This window comes from Lissotriton vulgaris, chromosome 3_1 (genome assembly GCF_964263255.1).
Source record: "Lissotriton vulgaris chromosome 3_1, aLisVul1.2, whole genome shotgun sequence".
Taxonomy (NCBI): domain Eukaryota; kingdom Metazoa; phylum Chordata; class Amphibia; order Caudata; family Salamandridae; genus Lissotriton; species Lissotriton vulgaris.
Genome location: NC_141689.1, coordinates 1,966,682,179 through 1,966,708,476, shown reverse-complemented (window position 1 = coordinate 1,966,708,476; position 26,298 = coordinate 1,966,682,179). Strand labels below are relative to the sequence as shown.

The window sequence follows — 26,298 nt, the reverse complement described above, 5'->3', positions numbered from 1 at the left end:
TGCAGGTTCACTAGTAGCATTTAATTTGGAGACCCTGTGTACATGTAGAACCATTTTACTAGGGATTTAAAAGTCAATTATGAATGCCAATGGGGAATCAGCCAATATAACATGGTTTAGGGAGACAGCACAAGCACTTCTGCACGGGTTAGTAGTGGTAAAGAGCCCAGAGTCCTAAGGGTACAAAAATAGGTTCTGGAAAATGGAGGAGAGGCAAAAAATGTGGGTGAAGCACACCCTAAGGCTGACAGGTCTAACACCCTACATGAAGAATCATGCGTACCTTGCATATTTTTCTTTACTTTTCCTGGGAAAATGCTAAGCTGCTAAATACATCCTTATCAAGCCAGAAGCAGTTGAGCACTTCATCACTTTTTTGGACTTGGCACGGGCAAGGACAGTTTTGGACAAAAATGGAAATTATAGCAAATAAGTTTAAACCTTTGTTGATGAGCCTCTTTCTGTTGAATTGTTGCACTTGGGACTTGGCCCTCTTTGCCAGGTCATGCCAAAATATTTTGCCTTCACCCCTCCAGCTCCAATGAATGTGTTTCTATTGGCTTTAGAACACTTTGTTCTTTACCACTGCTAACATTGCTAAGTGCTTCTGCTCTCTCCTTTAAACATTGTAAAATTTGCTTGCACCCACGTGGTACATGTGATATACTTGTAAGTCCCTAGTAAAGTGGTACTTCATATACACAGGGACTGTAATTTAATTGCCTGTAACACTGATTTTGCTAGCCACTTAAATAGTGCATATAAACATGCCTCATGTATGTCACTGCAGCCTTTTTGTGCAGTTTCAGTCTTCAATTTTGGCCTGAGAAATGTAATATTTTGCCAGGCTTTACCATTCCTTTTAAATAATATAAGTCACCCATAGGATAGGCCCCAAACAGCTCATATGGCAGGGTGCAGTGTATTTAAAAAGTTGGACATGTATTTTTATGTTTTACATGTCCTGGAGTGAAAAACTCACAAATTTGTTTTTCACTTCTGTGAGGCCTACCTCTCCCATAGGATAACATTGGGTTACCTTAATAAATTTGTTAAGTGATAACTTTTGTTTGGGAGCAGGTAAGAATGTCATGTTTAGTGTCTGAGGAATTATAATTTAAAACTCTCTTTAAAGGTAAGGTTGGATTTTAGGTCACAATTCTGAAAACACCACTTTTAGAAAGTTTACATTTTCTTTTCCTAACCCTTTGGTGCCTGCAGCCTGCATCCTGGGCCACATGACTATGTGTAGTTGGCAGCTAGCCTTTACATAGCCCTCCCGGACAGTATTACAATAGAGGGCCTTGGTGTTGGCAGGATAAGCCATCCTGACTTGATATGCAGCTGTTGCCTATCACATTTGACACTCAGCTCACACACAGAGAACTTTACACTAGCCTATTGAGACTGCAGACAGAATGGGACTTGGAAAGGTGGCAGAAAATCCACACACCTGTGTGGGCATGGGGACTCCGGAAGCTTTTCCCATTTCAAAGCTAGCATGGGGATATACAAATGAGACCCTCAGACCCACTCTTCAGTCCAACACTGGACCTGTCGATAATACAGAACAAGGACTGTCCTGCTGCCATAGGACTACCCTGCTGCATGAGGCCTGTTCTGCTCTCTGAGAAGAAAGACTGTACCTGCTCCCTTCATCCCAGGCTGAGGGACTCCAAGGGTCAGCTTACTGAACTCCTGCTCTGAGATACAGAGACATAACAAGCTCCGGAGGTCTCCATGCATCTTCCAAGCTGATTGATGCACTGGAACTGCCTGGACCAGCTTGAGCCCTGCTGGCCTCTGTTGGAGTGATATCCTGATCCGCAAGTGGTGCCTTTCTAGGTCCCCGGCCCTTAGCTGGCGTCAGAGAGAGCTCCCCTTAACCTAACTGAAGGTTACACCAAACCTGGTGTGAAGTGATGTGAAGCCGGCAAAGCCTGCCAGACAGCCTCAAGCTTCATTGATACTTACAGCGAGGACGCAAAGCCCCACAAAGCCTCACTCCAAAGCTGCCAGCCTGATCTGAATTGCCATGAAGTAACGTAAAGCCCCGTTGCCCAGATATCAACTTCATCGGAACCGACGTCTAGCGATGGAAAGCCGTACCCCACAGCTCATCAGAACCAATGCAGAGTGAAGTAAAGCCCCACAAAGCCTCAATTCCTAGCTTCAACAGAACCGCTGCCAGACATGAAGGCTTGCAAAGCAATGCTGTGCAGACTGTGTGCCACGGACATAAGATACAATTCTCAGTGGTGCCCAGCCTGTGCTTCATGGCAGTCGGCTTGAACTTTTGGCTTTTTCCTGGTCCGGAGCGATTAGACACCGTCACTTAAAGCTGTGTGCCATTTGGCGCTACTTTGATCTGAAATCTTTAAAATTGCATATCTTTAGTTCCACCTATTGGTTTTTTGCAGCTTTGATCTTAAATAATGTATTACATATTACTTTATTTTTCCAAATAAGTGTGGGATTTTCATTTTGTTGTATTTTCTTTTTATTACTGTGTAACACAGTATTACACATTGCCTCTAAGTTAATCCGGACTGCTTTGTACCAAGCTAGTAGAGGGTTAATAACTAGCTAATTGTGTGACTTTTTGTGGTTCACCTTGGCAATGATTGTGGGGTTTCACCCCCTAAAACAATAACTCAACTTCTCAAATGAAAGATCTCTTTTTTTGGTAAAACCTAATTTTCATTGTTTTTCCTTGTCCATTCTTTGCATACTGCCAGTGAGTATATGCAAATGTGATGCTTTTGCTTTTCCAGTCCTTCATCAACTTCTCTTCTTGCATACTCTCCCAGTTCATTAGTCTGTCAGTTTTACACATAATGTAGCATTTTTTTCCATGCGTATTCTGCATGTACACAAGTTCTGCATTTCAGGAGCACAACGACATTTTCAACTACGAAACTCTTTTGCGATTCAATTTAGTGAGTGCTAGTATCTTCACTTGTTTATATTTTCAAAAGCATGTTTATAAATGTGTTGAATTAGATATTACAGTGAAGGCTTGGTTTATTGATGGCTCCTTGTATCTTTCTTCGCTTCCCTTTAATAGTGAATCATTATCTCAAAAATTAAAATGGGTCAAGTACGGTGAAAAGCTGAGATCAATTCACAGACTGTCATCTGATTTTTCTGTAGTCACATTTACCTACCAATAACCATATTTACAGGAATTACATAATTACACGTGGTAACATATCAGTGCTGTAAATTGTTCTTTATATTTTTGTTATCTGGCTGTCGGCCAATTCTTTGAACTGTAATAAGGAATCATAATAGGATTGTCAAGAAGTCATTTCCCCTTGGGATATATTTTTCAAATTATATCATGTTAAACACTCCAGCAGAGCATTTAGCAAATTTATAAATGGCAAGTTAGTCAACAATCACTCTAATTTTAACATGGTAGAAAGAAGGGGGGTTTGCAGCATTGTCTGTCAGCTATGTAGCACAAATATTCAATTTTAGCATGATTTTCTGGTGCTAGGATTGTACTGGACAAGATTTTATCAATGCAGCCAGTCCCCACCATTTGCGATGAGAGAATTGGTGCTCGAGCAGAAAATCTATATGAGTGACATTGAAGAAACAGCACCCTATGGCACACCGTGTGGTGCCATTGCTACTGACTGTGCATCTTGAGCAAGCTCCTGCTGCTAATAAAGAGTGCAACATGCTAATTCTGCCAACTCATGGAACTCAGCGGAATCTCGCAGAGTTTTTTGGTAACTGTTCAAAAGTTTCACCCAGGATTTTGAAGGAATTGCCAATTTATTTACACAATAATATAGGCTTATTTAAAAGCAAACTAAACAAAACAAATTGTCCTTAAATACTTCATTAGATCCTCTTGTATGTGTTGTAACTACAATAACACAGTACATGTTGCATTAAAAGGAGATGTGCACTATTGTAAGCTTGTGTTTATGGCTCTTACATGTGAAAATGGCAACGTTATTATTTATTTGTGAATCAGACATGAACACACACGTCTCACGTCTTTTTGTTGCTGAAAGGCCTTACATGTAACGTTTGGAAAAATATGCTCTTTCTTTTTTGTATTTTTTATTTTGTCGGTTATTTAGACTCTTTGTAACATGCTGCTAAGTTATGTTGTGTTAAAAGGAACTTCTATAGCGCTCGTTCACCAGCAGATTTCTTGGCGCTGGAAATATCACTGTTACTAAACCAGCATGTCATCTGGCTATGTCAGGGTGTGACAAAGTTTGCAGATTCTTGTTGGTATTATGTGTGTTCCCACATTTATATTCTTATCGCAGTCTAAATAATTTTCATAGTCCACAGTAATTTGGTGTTGAGAGCTTCATGGACTTGTTGTATGTAGAGGAAAAAGTGCTGGACTGTGGCAATGAAGGTCAGGAGGCCCGGGGGTTCGGAGTGTTCTGACAGATAGAGGTTCCATACAGACAAAGTGTCATGTTGTTCCTACTAATCATAGGACCTGTGCATTGTCTGGACAACATAAACTAAGCTCTTGGTGCATAGACTGATTCCAGACACCCCCGCAGGATTGTTGGCCTGTAGACCAGCTAGATCACAGTGCCATTGTAAGCCCCCCTAACATACCAGGGAGCGAACAGTTTCTGACAACCACTGAACATGGCAACCCTGATTCCTCAGGAATCGTGGAAACAGTTCAGAACCCTTTGCTCACTTGTTCTTAGAGAAATATACAGAGAATACACAGTGGGAAGTTTTCAATAATATTTATTGAACCAATGGTATTCTTGCATGAAATACATGCGCTGCAAAGATTAGGAGACAGAACCAAATAAACGAGATTACAAGCACCAAAAGAGTGAACAGTAGATATGTTTCTACCGTGGTGCTGAAGCAATGAACATATGCAGGCATATATGTAATATGGTAATCTAACATTCTTCCATGATGCAGACCCTAATCTAAGTGTACCTTGAGTGTGTGTAGGTGTAGAGCCAAGAATCCCCCAAGGGATAATCCAACCCCATTACCTAAAGGGGAGAGTGAAGTACCCCGTTTTGGTCTCGAGTTGGACACCCTCACATAAAATCAGACATGGTGATTTTTCAACATGCAGGGACCTTCGGTGTCAGCAGAAGTGCCTCCTCTACCAATCTACCAAGGTGCCTATGATTTGTAATGAAAAGCAGCCTTCACGATGTGCACGCTTCATTAGTGATGTTATGGATATGTGGATGGCGCAGTCGCCTCGTGGATGAAGATAGGACGACTTTTGTACCTAGTGCGTAGAGAGGCCTAGTACATGATGTTCAAGGCACCATGCTTATCTTGTGCCAAGCTTGATGTGAAAACAAAATAGTTTCAGAGAAACTAATCCAACATTGTCATGCATGCAAATGTGTGCATAAGGTCACCACTGAAATGTTATTTTCTAGGACAATGTTGGGAATAAACTGCCTTGCTACATGGGCCTAACTCAGGAATATAAAAACTGCTACTCATCCTAAGGTTCGATAGGTAAATGCTATCTATAAAGACAGTCTATCACAATGTCATAAAACTGGAAAATGGTAAAAATACTCTTAACAACATCTAAAAGCAAGCTTCCCTTAAAAATATCCATAATAAAAGGTAAAAACTACTCTTAACAATGTCTGAAAGCAAGCTTTACTTTGAAATATTCATAACATCTTTTAAGTTATTATACTACTTGAAAACCCTAGCACTCTGACAGCCATGGTGCCTAGAAAAAATAAATAAAACAAATCTGTTTTGGGTGAATTTATTTTATAAAACAAGCAGAATTGTTCCCACATTGGAAAGGCCAATTATTTCAGGAGTTCCGGGTGGCAGACACATTATTGTTGTTGCACATGACGGCAGATGACGATCCCAGAGGCGCACCTCAAAGCAGATTTTTTGAGCAAAGGTGATTCCATCCAATTCCCACAGCAGCCGCTGAGGGATAGACTTCATTCTGTATGCGTATTGTGGAGCTGTTGTCCAAGTCACTAGGAGCCGAATGCTCCCCAGGTTGGCTCAAGAAATGCAATCATCAGCAATGGAAGACTCTGGGGACAACATTACCCATGGCCATTCATGGGTCTAGCAGTACATCAATGTCCAATGGCGCAACCATTTGTGGTCCAATGTCTAATATGCATCCATATTGTAGCAGCTAAGCCAAACCGGCCTGAAGGACAAGAACCAGTGCTTTTCCAGTTCTTGAAGATGAAGTGTGCCAAATGTGTGAACCATTTGCTCAAAGCTTCATAGCACAAGCAGTGCTGTCTCCATTCTGAATCAAGCTGGAATGTCCATTGTGGAGCAGAAAAATAAAATCAGGATTCCCGCCAAAAGTAGGACAAGCGGGGCCCTCCAAAAACCCTTTCCAGCACAGAGTGTAAGAATGATGGAATAACTCAGAAGATTGTCTGAAAGGTGCTAACCAGTCCAGATACGATACATTTTAAAAAAAACCATTATTCCTCTATTATCAGAAATGTTAAAAATATGATAGACTAGCTCCCCAAAATGCAGCAGGAAGTTAGTGTGGAGTAGTGCCTGTATCTCAGATGAGGACCTTGCTACCTGGAGATCAAACGTCTTTCTGGCCAAAGTGAAGGCCACATCCTTTTGAAAAATCTTTGGCTTTCAGTCTGCTAAGGGAATCAAAGCATATGTTGGAAATATTTATTGAATGCTGCCGCCCTGCCTCCTGAATTTTATGGGCAGGTGGAAACAGTACTTGTATACAACAAGTGACTAAGGAATTAACCATCACCAGAATAGCGAAGCCTGGTTCCATTCCACATAAACCTTGATCATTCAGCATCAATCCCATTCGAGAGCAGTTTGAAAAACGGATGTATCATACCAGCTAGGGAACCCTTCAGATAACATGGCAAATTTGCAACAGAAGAATTGCATTCCCTGTGAAGAGAAATGTCCTTGCAAACTAAGGATACACTTAGGGCATCCTCACCATCGGAACTACTAAGAAAAACTTATGTTTACTCCTTCCTGCACTTAACCCTGAAAGGCAATTCCCAATACTCATTCACATAACCTTCCCCCAGCGCTTCGTATCTGCCTACCTGTTGGTATTGGAGACAATATTGGAATTGGAAAGTTGTGACCGGTAGGGTGATATAACCATGGATTATCCAGTCTGTCGATGGAGTCTCTGCCCCTGTAAAAGGTAAATGGTCTAATGTTTCAATGTGCAACATGGTGTATTTCGCATCTCTGCATACCATGGTATCTGTCTTTCCAACAGATCATATTCAGAAAACAGACTTGTAGTGTTGATGTGACGCCACAGTACGTGGCCAGAATGTAGTGTTTGCAACGTCTAGCTCAGCATTACGATGGGACGTAACTCTGACTGTCCATGTTGGAAATGATGTTGTAATCAAAAAGAGAGAGGAGAACTAGAGAGGCTAGTCCGTTTCCCCAGTTTATATGTTAGCAATCAATGAGAACTAGCTCTGGTTTAAATTGTTTGTATGTCTGCGGGTGGAGGAAAACCATTAGGTTTTATGAAGGCCCTCACCCACAAACCTAGTTGCAGTAATTCTGGCGTCGAAGCACACCTGAGGTACACTCGGTACCTCCGGTGGGGCCCGATGATGAAGCATGCCACCAACTAGGTTGGTGGGTGAGGGCCTTCATAAAACCTAATGATTTTCCTCCACCCGTAGATATACAAACTATTTAAACCAGAGCTAGTTCTCATTGATTGCTAACATGTTGGAAATTAGACATGTTCTGCTGTCTTATGCTCTATTGCAGAAGACACAATGTTGCCCAGTGAATACATTCTGGATGATAAAGTGGTTATATTGCTATCAACCACAGCCAAAGCCTTTTCCATATTTACCCTGTTGATTTCACAAAATCTCTCTGCAGCTTCCTGCTGGGAAATCTTCAGTAGCTTATTGTATATTCCATACACAAAGCACTTTTGATGTGGGTTTCTGGGACCTAGCAAACATCCCTGAGATCCAGGTCATCAGAAAAAAGGGACAAATGTTTCATCTGGGAAAGGGCTGTGTCATTAGCTATTGTAAGGAATAACTTCCCAACACTATATGATGTGATCAGTCCCGAGTGTTTTGTTTGTACATAGTGTAGGTCGGGTCTGTTGATCTTAAACCCTCCCGAGTTACCTAGGAACCTAGACTGACATTAATCTGTGTCTAGAGTGTCCATCATGTTCTGGCGAGTAATTGTGACTTCTGCTGTGCTGTCCAGCATCGTTGATACCCATTCCGCGTTCAGAAGCAAAGTCCTCAGCAGCCTGGGCATCTCTGATCTTAATCCTTGCTACTTTCATATTTTTAAATAAGGTTTTGTATATTTTTGTTTATCTTCTTGTTTGATGAAGTAGTCTGAAGTGTGATGTCTTTCCTTTTTTAGCTTGGTTCGCTCTTCTGATCTTTGCTCTGACCGTCCTTCTCTCTGATCGTTTCTCAGATTGATCCTTAAAGGAATGAGAGGAACATGTATCATTATCCTGATATCTGTCAGGCTTTCTAATGTTATCACAGATTCTGAGATTATGATTTCTATTGTACAAATACATTACACATTGCCTCTAGGTTATGCCAAACTGCTCTGTGCCAAGCTATCAGAGGGTTGAGCACAGGTTAATTTAGGGTTGGCTTGTACATCACCCTGACAAAGATTATGATGGCTGCTTGACCAATGCTTACACTCCAGTCAAACCACAACTCAATTTCTAAGAAGCAGAATATACCTTTTGTGTTTGTTATGAATTGTTATGATCTCTTTTATAAATCCATATAACAGGGGAAAGGGGTGACGTTTGATGCAGAACTTTGTAAAATTTCATGTATGCCTATGAAATTTGTGCAATTCATGAAATTTCATAACATTTTGCATTCTGTAATTTTTTGGTCCTGGCTGTGGTCGCCCGAGGACAGGTGTCCAAGGCTCCAGCTCGATACACAGGCATTCTTCAAGTAGCTGAAGGCCTGGGTACAGTGTGAGTAGCTTGTGTTTGAGGACCTTGGATTGTTGCTCACAGGAAGACACCATGCCCGGGGACTAATGGCTGGACAGAAGGGCAAGTCAAGACTCCTACAATAAACTGCTAGTGTAAGGGAGGACGCACCAGTGTTAGTGGTTGCATAAAGGCTCCAATGGGCCTTCCATAAAACATGTATATTTCGAGGTCAGGAGCTTTTATGAAAATACTCTTATTGATTTGAGCTTCATGCAGTTTATTGTAAGCCGCAACATTTTTCATGAACTTGCAGCCAGCCATTCAGAGAACTTCAGGTCTATGCACCTAACTTTGGCTTCAAGGACCAAAAATGGACAATGGGAAAAAACAATTCTATCATAAACTCCTATTTAAATATATTTTTTTAATTTTGGAATCATGGAGGTCTGAAAAACGGAGTTTGCGATCCGCAGCAAACTAATGGTGTAGATATCGCTATAATTTAACTCCATCAGACGTAGCTTGATGGATCTGCATAAAAATAGTCTGTGCAGGTGGATGATTTTTGATTTTTTTTAGAAAGTTTTTTTGCAGAAGAGTCACATGCCAAAGTTGTTTAGAAAACCAAAACCTCAAGTTTCCATGGAAATCTGACCTATCAATACCTACACACATGCTGTCTCTAAAATGTAATATACACACACAAACTCATATGCACACACAGAGACAGCCACACATAAACATTCACACACAAATGACATTAAAGTTATATTATTGTTCTAAAGGAAATCTGAAAATCCTAAAATGTGCCAATTGTGGTCTGCTACACAAACCATAACTCGGTGTCCACCATAATAGTCATAACTTGCCTCTAAAATGAACTCATATATCACACATGATGTTACTGATAACATCACAAATTATATCGATGACATCATTTGTGACATTACTGTAGGCAAGTAGCATCTGCCTACTATGGTTACCCCCATTTTTTGCTGTGTTTCACTGATGTATCGACTTTAGTCTGGCTGGGACCCTGCTAACCAGGACCCTAGCCTAGCTGCTTCCTCTCTAAATTGATTGTATGTACATTAGGTACACTCCAAATTGGTTACAGGGTCACCCTTGTGAGTCCCTAGTATATGGTACCTTATGTACAAAGGGCATAGGTACCCCAGAGCCTTCCAGGGGCTGAAGCATGTATTATGCCACCCCTGGGAAGCATTCCAAAATCGCACCACAGGTTTGCTACTGTAGCCTGGGTAAGGTGGTACTTTTACCCCTTACGTATAGTATACCTATATCTACCTATATATATAGACACATATAAACTTATAAGTCACTCCTATGGCAGGCCTTGACAATCCTGAAGGCAGAGTGCTTGGTTTTGTGTGAGAGGGTGCCCAAGCTTGAGCTGAGCCCCTCTGCAGCTTTCGGCAAAGACACAAGTCTTACTTCCTGCTGCAGGATGAAACTCCAGCAGGGAGGTCTAGACAATAGGTTTCCTGTCCAGGGAGCTGCCAGCACCTCCCCCAGACAGGCTTTAGTGTAATGGGGCAGGGTGGGTGCATTCAGTGACATTTTGTGAGTTTACAAGCACTCTACTTGGGCGTGGGGGGTGAGAAAAAATTGATATTCCAAACTCAGAGGAGAAACATTTTTGAAAATCATTATCATTCTTAACAATGTTAAACGTAACTATTTCTTCTGTAGTGCCTGCATGTGGTTCCCTAAAAATGAGTGAAAAGACCTATAACATTCATACACACTGCACCCTGGCCAACTGCCTGTGGTGCAGTAGCAAGACCCGAAAATCAGGTCACTTCTGCTTCTTCAATTTTTGCAAAACAATGGGGAGTGGAAAGAAAAGGGAATAGTTCCCATTTAGGAAACGTTCACGCCTGCCTCCATGTCCATGACCAGGTCCAACATAAAGGTGTTGCAGAGCAGACACTGAGGCTAAAAACGATGGGGTCAAGTCTACAGTTACAAGCAAAAAATGATGTGGCAAGTTCCATGATATATATTTTTATTAATAATATAAAGAACTAAAAAGAAGTGGAGCTTTTAAAAAGGCAACTGTACTTGTGATGTGTAGCAAAGAGAAGGAAGTGACGTTGGAGAAGTATAAACCCGAGCATGTTTTAGGGACTGGGAGAGGGAATTTTTTTTCCATGAGTACCAAGGATCCTGATTTACCGTTGAAGTTATAAAGAAATGTTATATGTGTTTTTGTCTCTGGATGGGTAGCACACAGGTATGCTGTGGAGTAAAGTCTCCGTCTTGTGATAGCTGCTTGTACTTCCTGCTGTTGCTGGACTTCACCAGAAATGCAGGCACTCCTTCAATTCTTCATTTCTCTGAGAAAGAATGTCAGCTCTATCATGTATTAATATAATAAAGTATTTGACCTTTCTCACAAGAGTACCAATTTTTATAGTGTATTCTGACTCTCTGAAATGTGCATGGATTCAAACCATTTTCTTATATATATCATTTGACCTACATCTGATATCTGGTATCTCCCATTTTTTTGCAGGTCCTCCAGTGAATGTGACATGCAACATATTTGTAAACAGCTTTGGGTCCATTGCAGAGACTACTATGGTAATCCCTTTACTACAATTGCTTTCAGTGTTTGCATTTGCGTGTATTTTGAAAGCTTTGAAACCCTAATGGTTGTGACCTTGTTAATGGCTATGTCATTCAGAGATTATTTTTTTTTTCGGACTCATTTCTGATGTTCGTTCCAGTTGTTAATCTGGTCTAGCATGACAACAGCACTTACACCGTGGATGGAAATGGGAAGAAATGTGTTAGGAACTAGTTTAGCCTCCTTAAGTTGTACATTAGAACATACATTTGCAGTGCACATTTAAAAGCAAGTGTTTATAATGTGCTGAAATATGTGGGATTGAGGAGAAACATTGGGGCATATTACCAAGCAATAGCGATAATTATCGCTATTGCTTGGTTAGAGACAAAAATTTACCGCTGAGCTGCGGCGATTTTTATCGCAAATAAACCTTGGTATTACCAAGGATTATCGCAAATGCTATAAAAATTGGCCGCAATGCATGAATATCGCTGAAAAGTCAGCGATATTCATGCATTACCGATCTAATGCTCTTAGCCATGTTATCCACCTCGCATTGGATAACATAGCTAATAACTGCTCAGGGCAGGTGTTAGCTTTTGGAGATATTCACGCTTAGCGCAAATATCTCCAAAAGTTGGTAATAGGAGATAGCGATGTTAGCGACTGTTTCCAGTCGCTAACATCTTGACACGCCCACTTTGCATATCATTAGTGATAAATATCACTGACATGCAAAGTGGGGCCCAAGATGGTCGCTATCTCCTACTAGCTGTCGCTAACTGTTGTTAGCGACAGCTAGGTAATAGGGAGATAATTGTATCTCCGCTTTCTTGGCTTTTAAATGCCCCATTGTGCTTGCCATTCTAGAGGGTGGAAGATACAGGGGCTCAAGACTGCGACACTTGACACTCGCCTTCCAGTCAATGATGTCAAAATGGATCTCAAAACCGGTATGCACCTGTTACAACGCATTTTTTACTCCGCACTACCACTACAACGCAGGCATTACAACGCATACCGTTACAACGCATGGCGCTGGGGGGGGCTCTAGGATAAGAGGTAAGTTTAATTTACTATCCAACACCTTCCCTAGGGTCCACGAGGACTGGAGTTAGAATAGTAAATTATACTTACCACTATCCAGCACCCCAAAGCGCTATGCGTTGTAGCGGTATGCGTTGTAAATACCGCGTTGTAATGGTATGCGGAGTAAAAGTATGCGTTGTAACGACATACATCCCTCAAAACCCAATCACATAGAGGAAACTAGAATACTGCAACCCAAGGTTGTTGACAGGCGCAAGCTGTACGTGACTGAGTTAAGGGCATTGCATTGGTTTTCTTTTTATGTCGCTCTCCATTTGTACACCAGGGACCACTTGTAACAGCGCAAATTCATTTTAACTGGATGGCCGGCCCCTTTAAAAATATCCTGCACACTGGCGCTCTAATTGAAGGCATAGCACACTTTGGGGTTACACCGCCATCAGTCTCTGGGTCAGACATTAAAATCAAAGCCACGCTGCCTTCAGTCAGTCGTTTATCAATCAATGTTGTAATTTAATCAGGACAGGCCATGGGCTTCCCGGGTGAAATCGTGTGTGTAGTTGTATTGAGTGCGTGACCTCTACAGAGGTGGCGGGCATCTTCAAGGTGATTGAAATGCAGGTCGAAAAAACAGCCGCGCGTGACTGCGCCTTAGCTTCAGCAGAAGACGATGTGTTGCTGGGAGTAATATGCCTTAAGTCTTTTAACAATGAAATATAGAACGTGTTAACTTGTTGGTGTTTAGAAAGCTTTCCTGACGTTAAAAGCAGGAAATGTGACCTCTGCAGAGCACATCTTCGACTCATGAACTAAAATGCGCCGAATTGGCCTTGCAGCAAACCACCGTTGGAAAACTAGCATGGACGTCTTGATGTTCATGGGTTTCTGTGAGCATCAACTAAACGCCCCTCCTTGACCGGAAGTGTGCCGGTGGCAAGCCTTGAGTCTAATACTAAGAATGCACGATGTTCTGCCCTAAGGGAAGGAAGACGTACCACGAGCCCCTCCAAAGTGAAGGTTCTTCTTCCACAAATATATGCATATTTTAATTTGTATTCACTAGTTGTTTCCTTATGCTTCTCTGATTTCAGCTCGCAAAGCATTGTTCCTACCACACGAAGCAGCAACTTTTTAGTAACTGCAAATGCTTTTCTGATATACTAATGGTTTTATAATATTTCTCATCTACAGGAAAAGGTAGCAAACAACACATTTTAAAACAATGTTACCTGAGTGATTTATTTGGGATATAGACATGTTAGCATACTGGTCGAAGCCTGAGGGCTTGCCACCCCCCCCCCCCCCCCTCCCCCGTCTAGAGGTGCAGCTCAGTATTCCACAACAGGCAGCGATTTTAATATACCCATGAATCGCTTTTTCCATGACAGTGAAATATTGTGAATTTGTTTTACTTGTACCCACCACCTTCATTACATAAAAAGTAACAGTTGTATTAGCGCAGACTATACTTTTTAAGTGAGTACAGTTTTGAAAATAACTAAAGGAAAAAACGCAAAATAAAAGTATTTGCCACATATATGTGATCGTTAGCGAGTTAGACTGAAAGAATTACGTTGGTAAATAGATGCGAAAAAAGGATCACTGTGTAGACCAACGATTCCACTGCACTGTTTAAAAAATAAAACAATTAGGAGGCTATTTCTGAAAGCCTTGCATCACTTTTGCACCATGTAAAGTGCTACATGCATGAAGCAGGGCTCTAAATCAGATTTATGAAGCCACGCCAAGCACGCAAAGCCACCCTGCGTGGCTTTCAGTAGCGGCCCGTGGTGTGAGTGCTGCTGGGTGCTGACGTGGAGCGGGGGAGGGGCAGGGTGGGGGGTAGTTAACTACGGATTATGGCCTATCAGAGGTAAGTAAACATATAAATAAAGGACATTAATTTTGTTGCGCGTGCAGCATCGCCAAATGCGATGCAGCGAGCGCAATGGATTTTTAAAAATGTATTTATATGTTTACTTACCTCTAATCAACCGTAATCCGTAGTATACTACCACCCACCCTGCCCCTCCCCCATCTCACGTCAGCGCCCAGCAGCAATCCCACCACAGGCCGCTACTGGTGGCTTTGAGTGGCCTCATGAATCTTGAGTAAGACGAAGCAGCACATATCGCTGTGTCACCTTACTCTGCACCTGGGATGAGTTCCATGCGGTGTGTGTTGTAAATGTAAATCCAGTACTTGTAAAGCACACAGCTACCCGGAGGCATCCCGGCGCTGGGGGCCGTTGGGAAGATTAAGCAAGCTATTGCCCAGAGTCACATGGTGCTGGGCAGACCCCTGCCGCCGGAGCCGGGGATCGAACCGTGAGCCCCAGCGTCCAGTGTCAGTTGCCCTGGCCGCTGCTCCACATCTCTTCCCTGTTTACACGCAACACCCATGGATTTTGACGCTACCCAAGATTTACAAAATCATGTAAACCTGCGGAAGTGACAAACCCTTATGCCTCCTGAGGTGAGGAGTAAGGGTAAGAGTTGTTTTTTCCTCTTTCTATGTGTAGAAAGGGGAAAACGTCTCTTAGGATTGTTTCTGTGCATGAAGGTGTCCCTTCCTGTACAAAAACAATCAAGAATACAACAGAAGCACTCTTGCACCATGGTGCAAGGGTGCCTACATTGGCGCTAGGCTGTCGAAATGGCACCGGCGCAGGGAGTAAGGACAGAAATGCACCATCTTGCATACATTCGCTGCATTCCTGCACTTTCACTTTGGCATAGGGCAGCACAGCAAGATGACGTGTTGCTTTGCCCTATGCCAAAATCTCATAAATGAGGGCCTTAGAATTTATTGTTGGAAAGTGCGTAACTTATTCTCATAAAATGCCATTACAAAATGGATCCACATTATGCTGTTCCCTCTTGTCCCATATCACGCACATTTAGGCAGTTGTCCTGGAACATTTTCCAGAGTAGGGGTGCTGCCAACAAAGTTACATCACTGAAGTCATAAGGATTATGAAAATCCAAGTATCATGCAAAGTAAAAGTATAAAAATGTGCAACATCTAGTCAGTGGGTGAGCGGTAAGGGTGTGGTATGCAGCTGGTGGTGCATTTTGGAGCACATTGATGTAAATATATCACTAAAGCATAGTCCGGTAGCGCACTGTTGTTTATAAACAGGACATTTTCCATTGAAATGGGCATAACATGCACACAGTGACATGCAGTTTTACTAATAAATAGCGCACTCATGATAATATGTGAAAATTGGTTTCAGTAAATATTTATAATTTGCATATGACCAAGAAAAGTCTCTTGATTGTTTTGATTCTATTAAATACTTTATTTCCATCATGCAGACAGAAATGCAAAAAATGTGTTTAATTTTTGCTTTCCTAATTACTGATATAATTTGAAATATTTGTACATTCAATTACAGCATTTACATTTTATTGTGTGCTAAAAAAAACTGAGATTCTACAAACTTTCATTTTACACGCCTTGCATCCAATCAAGATTGTCAGATTGTTCACCTTACAAAATCCTCAAAATTTGAAGTCAGATGAAAAAATATCAATTAAATATCAATTTCCATGTTAAATGAAAAAGTAGCAATGTTTCAGATGACATAGCCTGATACTTGACCTGTCTTTGAACACACAACAAATATGACAAGATAAAAACAAAACTTAAAGGCATCTTTATTGCTCATTCAGGTTCTGAACTCCAGCATGGTTGTTTTGGGGTGCTGCAGCACCGCCACGCACCTCTACTGTCAACGCCTATGCACTCAGGTGTCTAACACACACTATGAACCTGATGACGATGTTGTTAGGAAACAGTTCTGAACGAATTGGTCTCTGTCTTGTTTCCAGACGAAGCGGTTCCTGCGAGTCTGGACGACTGATTACGATGCTTCCCAACATCGTTAGGTCGGCCTCTCATTGACTTCAATGGGAGCCTGTGTTCCGAATGAGAATACGGGGTCCTATTGAAAAAAGGGATGGTTGGGGAAAATCTAGCACCCTGTGGAAGGCACCCCCTGGTGCCTGGCATATTGTGCATGATTGACAAGAGGGGTCCCTTGGGTACCCCCACATGGCACATTTGGCTGCCTTTGAGCGAAAGGGGGCCCGCAACTCGTCCCCAAAGACAGATTCCGACAGCCGTTTCATTTTGGGCAGACCGAATATGAACGGCTGTCTGACTCGGTAATTGTAATCGCTCATCCGGAAACCGTTTCCATTGAGCTGTACAAATCGACTCTGAAAGACTCGCACTGGCCAAATGCCTTTCGGAACCAATTTGGACTGCTTGAACCGTTTTCGGGCATTGTAATCGGTTGTTGGGAAATATGTACGATTCGTTCAGAGACAAGGGTTCTGAATCGGATTCTGCAAAACAGAATCCCATTCTGATCCTTTCCTAACAACATCGTAATCGGGTCCATAGTGATAATAAATCTTTCAGACTTTGACATCATGACAACATTGCAAGTTTTAAGATCTTGAGTATCTTGACGTAACTTTCTTTTTCTATTATTGTCATAAATATAATCATTATTTCATCATGTCATTTCTTTCCATTGTGGCATACACAAAATTTACAAGACTCACACCAAATAACCAGGGAGAGCCACCCATGGTAAAGCCATATAACACGCATCCCAGAAATGAAGACACCGTGATGTGAGCGACAGTGGCTAGAGCTAGTAGACAAATCCTACCAGCAGCCCCCTCTTCCCCTTAAGCCAGCCAGTAACCCACATCAAAGTCAGTTTAGCTCTATTTTAATTCAACAGCAGGCATTATATGCTTGTCCATGATATTTATATTTCAACATTTTTGATAAAGTTAAAAATCGTATGCCATGAGGAATCATAGAGATGGGTGGGTGGTAAATTTCTGCTTTAAAAGACTCCTTAAGAGAAAACCTGTTAGTCAGTCTCCTCTTTGAGTGAGAAGAAAAATATGGGCCAGTGTAATCAAACCTTTGGTGTGTGTAGGGCTGTCCCCGATCTAATCGTGGGTACAGGCTGTAGATTTGGTGTTGAACCCCAGAATTTAAGATAGGGAAGAGAGGGGAGAGCAGACAAGACCCAGATTAGCATTTTAAGATCATTTGTTGGTGATTGTTATTAAACAGTTATATTCTTCTTTATCACAGTCATAACATCAGACAGCATCACTGCATATGCACTACAGAGAATTTCCCATTACAAAGATTCAACAATATAGCAATTTCCACTGCTAAGAGTGCCACCACTGGAAGTACAACTGCATTAAATGAGGTAAAGGTATTGCTAGCGTAATGGGTCTAGATACATTTAGGATTAGGGTTTGGGAGTGGGAGAAGTAGGTTTATTGTATGGTGGAGGGTTAAGGTTTGAATTAGACATGTACTAAGATGGGGTATGCATAGCCTTAGACTTGCGGGTAAGGTAAGGGATATTAATAAATATAGGAATAGGGGTTAGGTTGAGATCTGGGATATTTGGAAGGCTTTGTCTTAGGTGTAGTTACAGGCTCAGCATTATGGTCAGCGCAATGAAGATCTAGTGTGTACCGTGAAGTGATCTAACAATGTCTTTATTGCCTGTGAAGGGATCCACAACATTCACCTGCTTGAAGTGTTCCTGATCTTGTGCCTTGTGGAATGCTGGGTTATTATCTCCACTATAGTCTTGAGCTTGTAAATCAGTCCTCAACTTCTAAATGCTCTGATTAAAATTGTATTTTCTACTCACATTAACCAGTTAAAATAGGAGTAGCCTAATGTGTTTCCCAAAGCTTTGAAAAATTAAAACACGAACACATTGGGTTTACTTCTATATTTTAGTGTAGAGTTACACGTTTTTGAAATTCACAAATGTATCTGAGAGTATTTTTTGGCAAATGAGACCTACGTAGCTTTCCAAAAGTACTGTTTGAAAACCTTGGTAAGTGACACCACACACACATGCAAAGGTAGATAGGTATGTATATTTGTATACAGTGCACAATTACAAATGTGAAAATCTCTTCCATAAGTGAGATTACAGTTCTTTTCTTTTTTTTTTTTTTTTTTTTTTTAAATTGTGTCCTCATATTTGCCACCAAAAAAATGACTCCAGATGGAAACTCTCAACTCTGCCAACACAAAAACAACCTTACTGTGCGCCCTGGAATATTTGGTTATGTGTATGGCCTTCGAGAAATCTCCCAGAGGTGGGTTCTCTTCTAGTCCAACTCCCCTACTCGATGTTTCTATACCTTGTCCTGGGGAGGACCAGACCGCAAACCCCTGGCTTAATCATTGGACGTTTAGTGTCTAACTGTCCGACCATTTAAGCAACGGTGCCCAAATCTTTTCCGCCTCCTCTCCACCACATTTAAGATCTGTTTTACTAATGGCCATGATGTTCTTTAAGCATTCTGCAAACCTAGGGGGGGTTGGGGATTTCCATTCTTTGCATACCTCTCTTCTGGCGATGACAATCACAAAAAATATAAACTGGGTAATGTTATCTGTCAAATCATATTCTTCCAACAAGCCCATCAAAATCAACCTAGGGCTACCTGTGATTGTTCTAACAAGTACCTCCTCCAAAAAGATGCAGACAGCTAACCAGTAATTTTTAATCTCACTACATTCTACAAAAATATGTACATCATCTGCCTCTGCCTGTTTACATCTAGGGCATACATGTGGTGTTCCAGAGATTTTTGAAAGCTTAGAAGGGGTCCAGTATACCCTATATGCCGTAAAAAGGTGATTTCGCCTAAGATTAGCAGGTTTTATTATTTTCTGAGAGATTGCAAAAGAATCCAGCCATACCTCTAGTTGTTTCTCAGGACCTTCTCCTATTATATCTCCCCATAGTTTAGAAATCTCTGCTTCTTGACTATCATTTACCCCAATCAAGTGCGATTACAGTTGGCAATTTTTTCACTATGAAGAAAATACTTTTTCTCATGGAGAAACTCTTTCCACAAAATTTCTTCAATTTTATCTATGTGTTCTTCCCATTATGAAGTTGTTTTATTTTATTTATTTATAAACTTTTATATAGCGCGATCTTAACCCTAGAAGGGTATCAGAGAGCTGTACAAATAGTTCAATAAGTAGAAAATAGATAACCAAGAAACATAAACGTTGTCACTGTCCATTGCAAATCAGGAGTGGAACAGTGAGTTATAAACTAGAACTCAGATGCTGAGTGCAAGCCCTGGTTGGAGAACTGTGTCATATAAATATCCAGAGAATGAGTCAGTGGGATCAGGGTAGAGATTTGTTCATTAAATGCAGTTTGACTTCATTTTTCAATGAAGTGATTGAAGGGATCAGCCTGATTTCAGGAGGTAGGGACTTCCAGATTCTAGGGGCAAAACCGGAGAAGTCTTGTTGTACATTTTATTTTTCTGAAATGTTTGAGGTTTCAACAGTAAGGTGCTGGTGCTTCTAGATGATCTGCAACCACCGGACAGTTCCAGTTTGTCAGCTAGGTACTTCAGTGTCTTGAAGTGTAGGACTTTTGTTGGTCAATCAAGCAATTTTCATCTGAATCCTTGCCTCATAAGGGGTCAAATTTAGTGCCTTCAGATCTGGAGTGATGGGGTTGTACCTTTTTGCTTCAGTGATGAGCCTTGCAGCAGAGTGAAGGGATTCCCTTGGTGAAGCTAACTTGGATTTCAGCAGACCACATAGGGTAGCACTCCCATAGTCTAATCTGGGGATTATTAGAGCTTGCACTGCCGATTTAAAATTGTCAAAGGGGAGGAAGGATCTTAATTTTCATAGAATGCTCGTTTTGAAAGTTTACTCCTCTGGTGGATGTGCTGATGTGTTCCTGCATGTTGAGTTTCTTGTCAAGTGTAATTCCTAGTGACCTTGTGGAATCTATAATGTGTGTAAGGCAGTTTTAGGCTTTTAATTGTTTTATCCAATCTTTGATGTTGAGGGATCGTTTGGGTGGGCCAATTAAGAGGAATTTGGTTTTGAGCGAGTTGAGTTTAAGGTGGTTTCTGGTTAGCCAGTTTTGGGTTTTGAATAGACAGATATCCTCAGAGGAGGAGATTAAGATATAGTTGGTTGTCATCTGCATACATGTGGTATTGTACATTGGAAATTTTCAGAATTTCTGTTAGATGCTCAATGAACAGGTTAAAGAGAGCAGGAAAGGGATTTGCTATTGCCTGTGATAGGAATAAATGGCCTAATATTTCAAGTGTCAAAACTTGATGAGAAAATTATTGCTGACACCCATTCTGGAATGAACAGAAAATGCACTCAAATGAAAGTTTAAATGTGCAAAAAAATGTTTTGTAAAGGGCAACTGTGGCTTTTTACTAGACAGAATAACAGTTTTATTTACATTAATTTAAGATTTGCAATTTTGTGAATTCCGCATTACAATTGTTTAATAAAATTCCTGAAATTATGCCGCATTGCGTAATTACACACTGTCTGCAGCAACATTTTATAGCAAGCACTCGTGAATAACGTGAACAGCCAGAATGTGAGCATCTGATGGTCATGCCACTTGTGTTTTTTGTACTATTTATTTATACCACAAAAGTATTCTTGTGCCATAAATGGGCAAGGAGATTCATTTTGCTCTAAAATATAACACTAAGGGACCGATTACAAGTTTGGCATTGCCGCCACGGGACCACCCATCGTTGCTCGGCCAAACTTGCGTGAGAACGGCCCATCGTACTATGACTTTTTTAGTCACTGTTGGGCGGTACTTTTGGCTTTCCCACAGCAGTGCCTATATGGCTGAGATACCCGCCACCCCCTCTCAACACAATCCCCAAGAATTGGGAAACCGGAAACAGTTCTTGAACTTTTGGAAGGCGGGAATGGAGTTACCCTTCCCGGCCGTATTTATTAAAATATGAAACAAAATCAAAACATTAAAATAACAGTTTCATATCATGTACAATTTCATATCCACATTACGATGTTTGGCTAACCTTAACATTTATCTAATACAAAGGTTCTCCTAGCCGATACTAACATCCTTACAAAATTGCATTACAAATTGAAATTGTACATCCTAACGTTAAGGGCCAACGGCAAGGTCGTAACCGGTGTCAGATCCCTAAACCAGAACTCCCCCCTCACTTGTGAGGGGCGGTCGCACAGAGGACTTCACCTCGTGTGCCATACCAATTTCCCTTGTCTTGACGGGGGCCCCTGTTAACTCGACGCCATGTACGTGGTCGTCCGAGGACTCGTGTAAGGTGTCTAGAAGGTAGCGTAGACCCCCCTCCCCACCCTACACAACTTACCACATCTGCCGTCGCAGATTTCCTGGCTCCGGGAAATTCCCAGGAGGGGCCCGTAGCCCCTCCTATCCAGGGAGGGGCCTTGACCGCCTTCCCTTTACTTTAGGCGTCCCGTCCTTAGAAGGGACCGCCTCCCCGTTGAGGGGCCAATGGCCACCTCCCCCCGGGCGCTCCCATCCGTACTGGGTGACGCCCCCCCCTAGGGATCTTCCAATGACTGCTCACCGATCATGACCTTACCGCCCGACCAAACAATAAATACGACAAGATAAATGACTAAAAACAAGAGACATACCTACTTAAAACGGATCACATCTCTACCTAAAACATCCAAACATTGCTAATCATTCTGATGAATGTCTTTAATCAAGTATACGCACAGAATTATCCACTTTATTGCAATTGAATCATAAACTTTATTCAAAACAACCTGCAAGAAAAAACCAACTATGAAAAAACGAACTTTACACCAAAACAACTTGCTGTCTTCAGGGGATGGTGGGTGGGTTCAAAAATGGCTCTTCGTTCCGTCTCGAGCTCACGTGCAGCGAGGAGGTGCAGCTTCAGAGCACAGGAACAAGAGGATGCTTTCTTGGCTTGTGGCTCCTTTTATTCTTCTCGGGGCGAGCGTGAACCCGCCCCCTTCCGCCTCCCTTGGCGTGGCGGCTGGCTTCGGTGTCTAGGACAACCCACTCTTGGGCGGGAAAAAGCGCGCCCCGGCTACGCCGCTTCGGGCATACCAGCCGAGACGCGCCTCCCGCCCAAAATGGTTTCCCGGGGGGATCGGGGTACTCCACCATACGTTCGGGGGGACCGATTGGTCGCCCCTTTCCATATGGCTGAGATACCCGCCACCCCCTCTCAACACAATCCCCAAGAATTGGGAAACCGGAAACAGTTCTTGAACTTTTGGAAGGCGGGAAGGGAGTTACCCTTCCCGGCCGTATTTATTAAAATATGAAACAAAATCAAAACATTAAAATAACAGTTTCATATCATGTACAATTTCATATCCACATTACGATGTTTGGCTAACCTTAACATATATCTAATACAAAGGTTCTCCTAGCCGATACTAACATCCTTACAAAATTGCATTACAAATTGAAATTGTACATCCTAACGTTAAGGGCCAACGGCAAGGTCGTAACCGGTGTCAGATCCCTAAACCAGAACTCCCCCCTCACTTGTGAGGGGCGGTCGCACAGAGGACTTCACCTCGTGTGCCATACCAATTTCCCTTGTCTTGACGGGGGCCCCTGTTAACTCGACGCCATGTACGTGGTCGTCCGAGGACTCGTGTAAGGTGTCTAGAAGGTAGCGTAGACCCCCCTCCCCACCCTACACAACTTACCACATCTGCCGTCGCAGATGTCCTGGCCCCGGGAAATTCCCAGGAGGGGCCCGTAGCCCCTCCTATCCAGGGAGGGACCTTGACCGCCTTCCCTTTCCTTTAGGCGTCCCGTCCTTAGAAGGGACCGCCTCCCCGTTGAGGGGCCAATGGCCACCTCCCCCCGGGCGCTCCCATCCGTACTGGGTGACGCCCCCCCCTAGGGATCTTCCAATTACTGCTCACCGATCATGACCTTACCGCCACAGGCCGGATAGTTGACCGGCTATCCGGACCCCCCACAAAACTCCTACCTAAAGGTCATGTTGCAAACTCCTTAGCCATGCTACGAGGTCTCCTATTAGTAAAGAGTTCCCCACCCGGGACAAGTGGACCCCATCCTCTAGATACATATTGTCCCCCCCTGATACAACCATGAGGAATCGAATGCAAAGTACTGGTACGGAACAGTCTACCAAGCTTGTTGTTAATCTTTTTCACAGACTGATTTATAACAGACACTGAATTAGCCCCCCGCCACACCTTTCGTGGAATCATATGGGACCATGCAATTGTGCACCCTGGAGCTCTCCTCGCCAACCAACTTACTGTGGATAGTATCGCCTCGAGAAGTAGTCGTCTACCAGTGGTCACCAAATCATTGCCCCCAAGATGTACTATGATTATAGCTGGCGGTGACCTTGTCCGCCCTAACAAACCCTCAAGAAAAGGTTGAAACTGGTCAATACAGAGCCCGCCCCTTCCGTAGAAGGTCACCCTGTACCCGTATTCCCCAGCTGTGTGAATCATGTCACCTGCTTTGAATACGTCCCCGGCACGCCTCACGTATGAGTGGCCCACGACCCACACCACTCTTTCATCAGCCGGTGATCTCTGACCGCTGGTTCCCAGGTGTCGGGCCGACTGCACAGTCCGCCCCGCCTCGTAGGTTTGCGAAACTGTAACCAAACAAAAACAAGAAGCGTGAGTACATGATATCAGCTTCACAACATGTTCAACCGCACATACCTTTTGTAACAATTCGAGGACCAACGCCCCAACTGTTTTACTTTATCAACACTCAGACCCCTGGCTGTAGCCTCTGTAGCAGCCCCTATCCGGAAGGAATGAGTCCCAAACTCGGCCGGGTTCAGGCCCGCGGCCGAGATTGCCATTGCAAGCACCCGCTGGAACTGAAACTTCGTCAGTGGGGTGGCATCTGCCTGCCTCAGCAAGGTTCCTCCCCATGATGCCGCCCTCTGCGCCAAATATTCCTCGACGCATGCAACCGGGCACATGGAAGATCCGGGGATCCGCTGGACTACTATACTGTCCCCGATCGCGCCTTGATCAGTCTTGGACCTGACAAACGAGACAATCATTGTCTCCCCCTTTACATGAATGTGCTCTCGGCACAGTCCACCCCCCGTATCCTGCTTATTCTTTGCCACCAGTTCGCTTACCCGCATAGCCCCATGAAATGCTAATGCAAAAGCGGCCCGGAATAACACTGTTTCCGCCTGGGATGAACAAGTAGCAGGGAGTACGGCCAGTAATAGGGCCAACCTATCCAGACCTATAGGGTGCCTTTCATCTACTCTGCGACCCTCAAGGCGTTGCCACCCACGCAGCGCTTTCTGTACCACAAAAGACGCTGTAGGGTCCTGGATACCATGAGCCCGCGCCATGAAGGAAATGGCAGCCCGATGCCTCTGGGCCGTGGCCACCGATTTTCCTGCCCCGCGTAGAGACAGTAAAAACTTTATGACCAATTCTTCCTGACCCCAAAGCTCTCCCCTAGCTGAACCCAAAAAGGACAAATAGGAACGGAACGCCCCTTCGTATGCCTTCCTTGTCCTAGGTGCTAAACTCTCTCCCACGAGGTTTTGTAGTTCGGGGCACCGAGAGACCAGAGAGCTTCGGGAAATGGAGCCGCCACCGGGTCCGCTGTGGGCAGAAAACCCCAGAAGGCCTGCATACGGAAACGAGAAAGCGCATCAGCAGCCTGATTCAGTACCCCTGGCACATGCCTCGCTCTAAAGAGCACGTTCAATTGCATACACAGTAAAACAATTTCCTTGAGCAACCTCAGGATCCACTTGCATCGTGCTGCCTGACTATTGATACACTCAACAACGGTCATGTTATCAGACCAGAACACCACCGAGTGGTCCCTAAACCCCTCAGGCCATGTCTTCAAAGCCACCAGAATAGGGAACAGTTCAAGAAAAGCAATGTTACTTGTAAGTCCGCACTCGTGCCACCATGACGGCCACCTTTGAGCCGACCAGTGACTGCCAAAGATGGTGCCAAAGCCTATACTCCCCGCCGAATCTGTCCACAGCCCCAATTCTCCGGAGGACACCGCCGGCTTCGTCCAGACAACCCGACCATTGAAGTCCGCCAGGAATGCCAACCAAATGCGCATGTCCTGGCGAATCTCGGCCGAGAGCCTCGTGCGGTGATGCCCCTCCTTAAGACCGACCATGGCTTGTGCAATCGAACGGGAAAAGGGGCGGGCCATTGGCATCACTCTAAGGGCAAAATTCAACTGTCCCACAGTCTGCTGTAATTGATGCAAGTTCACCTTATTTTCTCTAACACAGGCTTCAAGGGAAGCCCTGAATTTCCGCACTTTTTCTTCTGGCAAGCGGAAGCAACCTTCTTCGGAATCGAGCTCTATTCCAAGAAACTCGAGCGAAGTTGAGGGCCCCACAGTCTTACCTGGTGCCAATGGCACACCAAACTGTCTCATCAAATCACAAAATTCATCTAGAGCCCGTGCACATTCTGTGTCCCCGGCTGCCCCTAGAAACAGAAAATCGTCCAGATAATGCATGACATGCTGAAACCCCGTAATCCTTGTGAATGCCCATTGCAAAAAACAACTGAATTTTTCAAAATAAGCACACGATATGGAACAGCCCATTGGCATACATTTATCCATGTAATAGCGCCCCTGAAACATAAAGCCCAGGAGACGCTGATCATCCGGGTGTACCGGGAGCAACCGGAAAGCGGACTCGATGTCGGACTTGGCCATCAGCGCTCCGGGCCCCAGGCGATTCAACATGGCGACTGCATCATCGAAGGATGCGTACCTCACCGAACAAAGCCCTGGGTCTATTGCATCATTAACTGA

The 26,298-nt window shown here is 43.3% G+C and overlaps 1 protein-coding gene across 1 annotated transcript in view; it reads left to right on the top strand.

The window, feature by feature from the left end:
- GLRA3 (glycine receptor alpha 3) overlaps positions 1-26,298 on the top strand; it is a 670,994-nt gene that overhangs the window by 245,213 nt on the left and 399,483 nt on the right. The window contains exon 3 of the mRNA XM_086963322.1: positions 11,487-11,554. Within this exon, the coding sequence (XP_086819448.1) occupies positions 11,487-11,554 (68 nt within the window). The remainder of the gene's footprint in view (positions 1-11,486; positions 11,555-26,298) is intronic.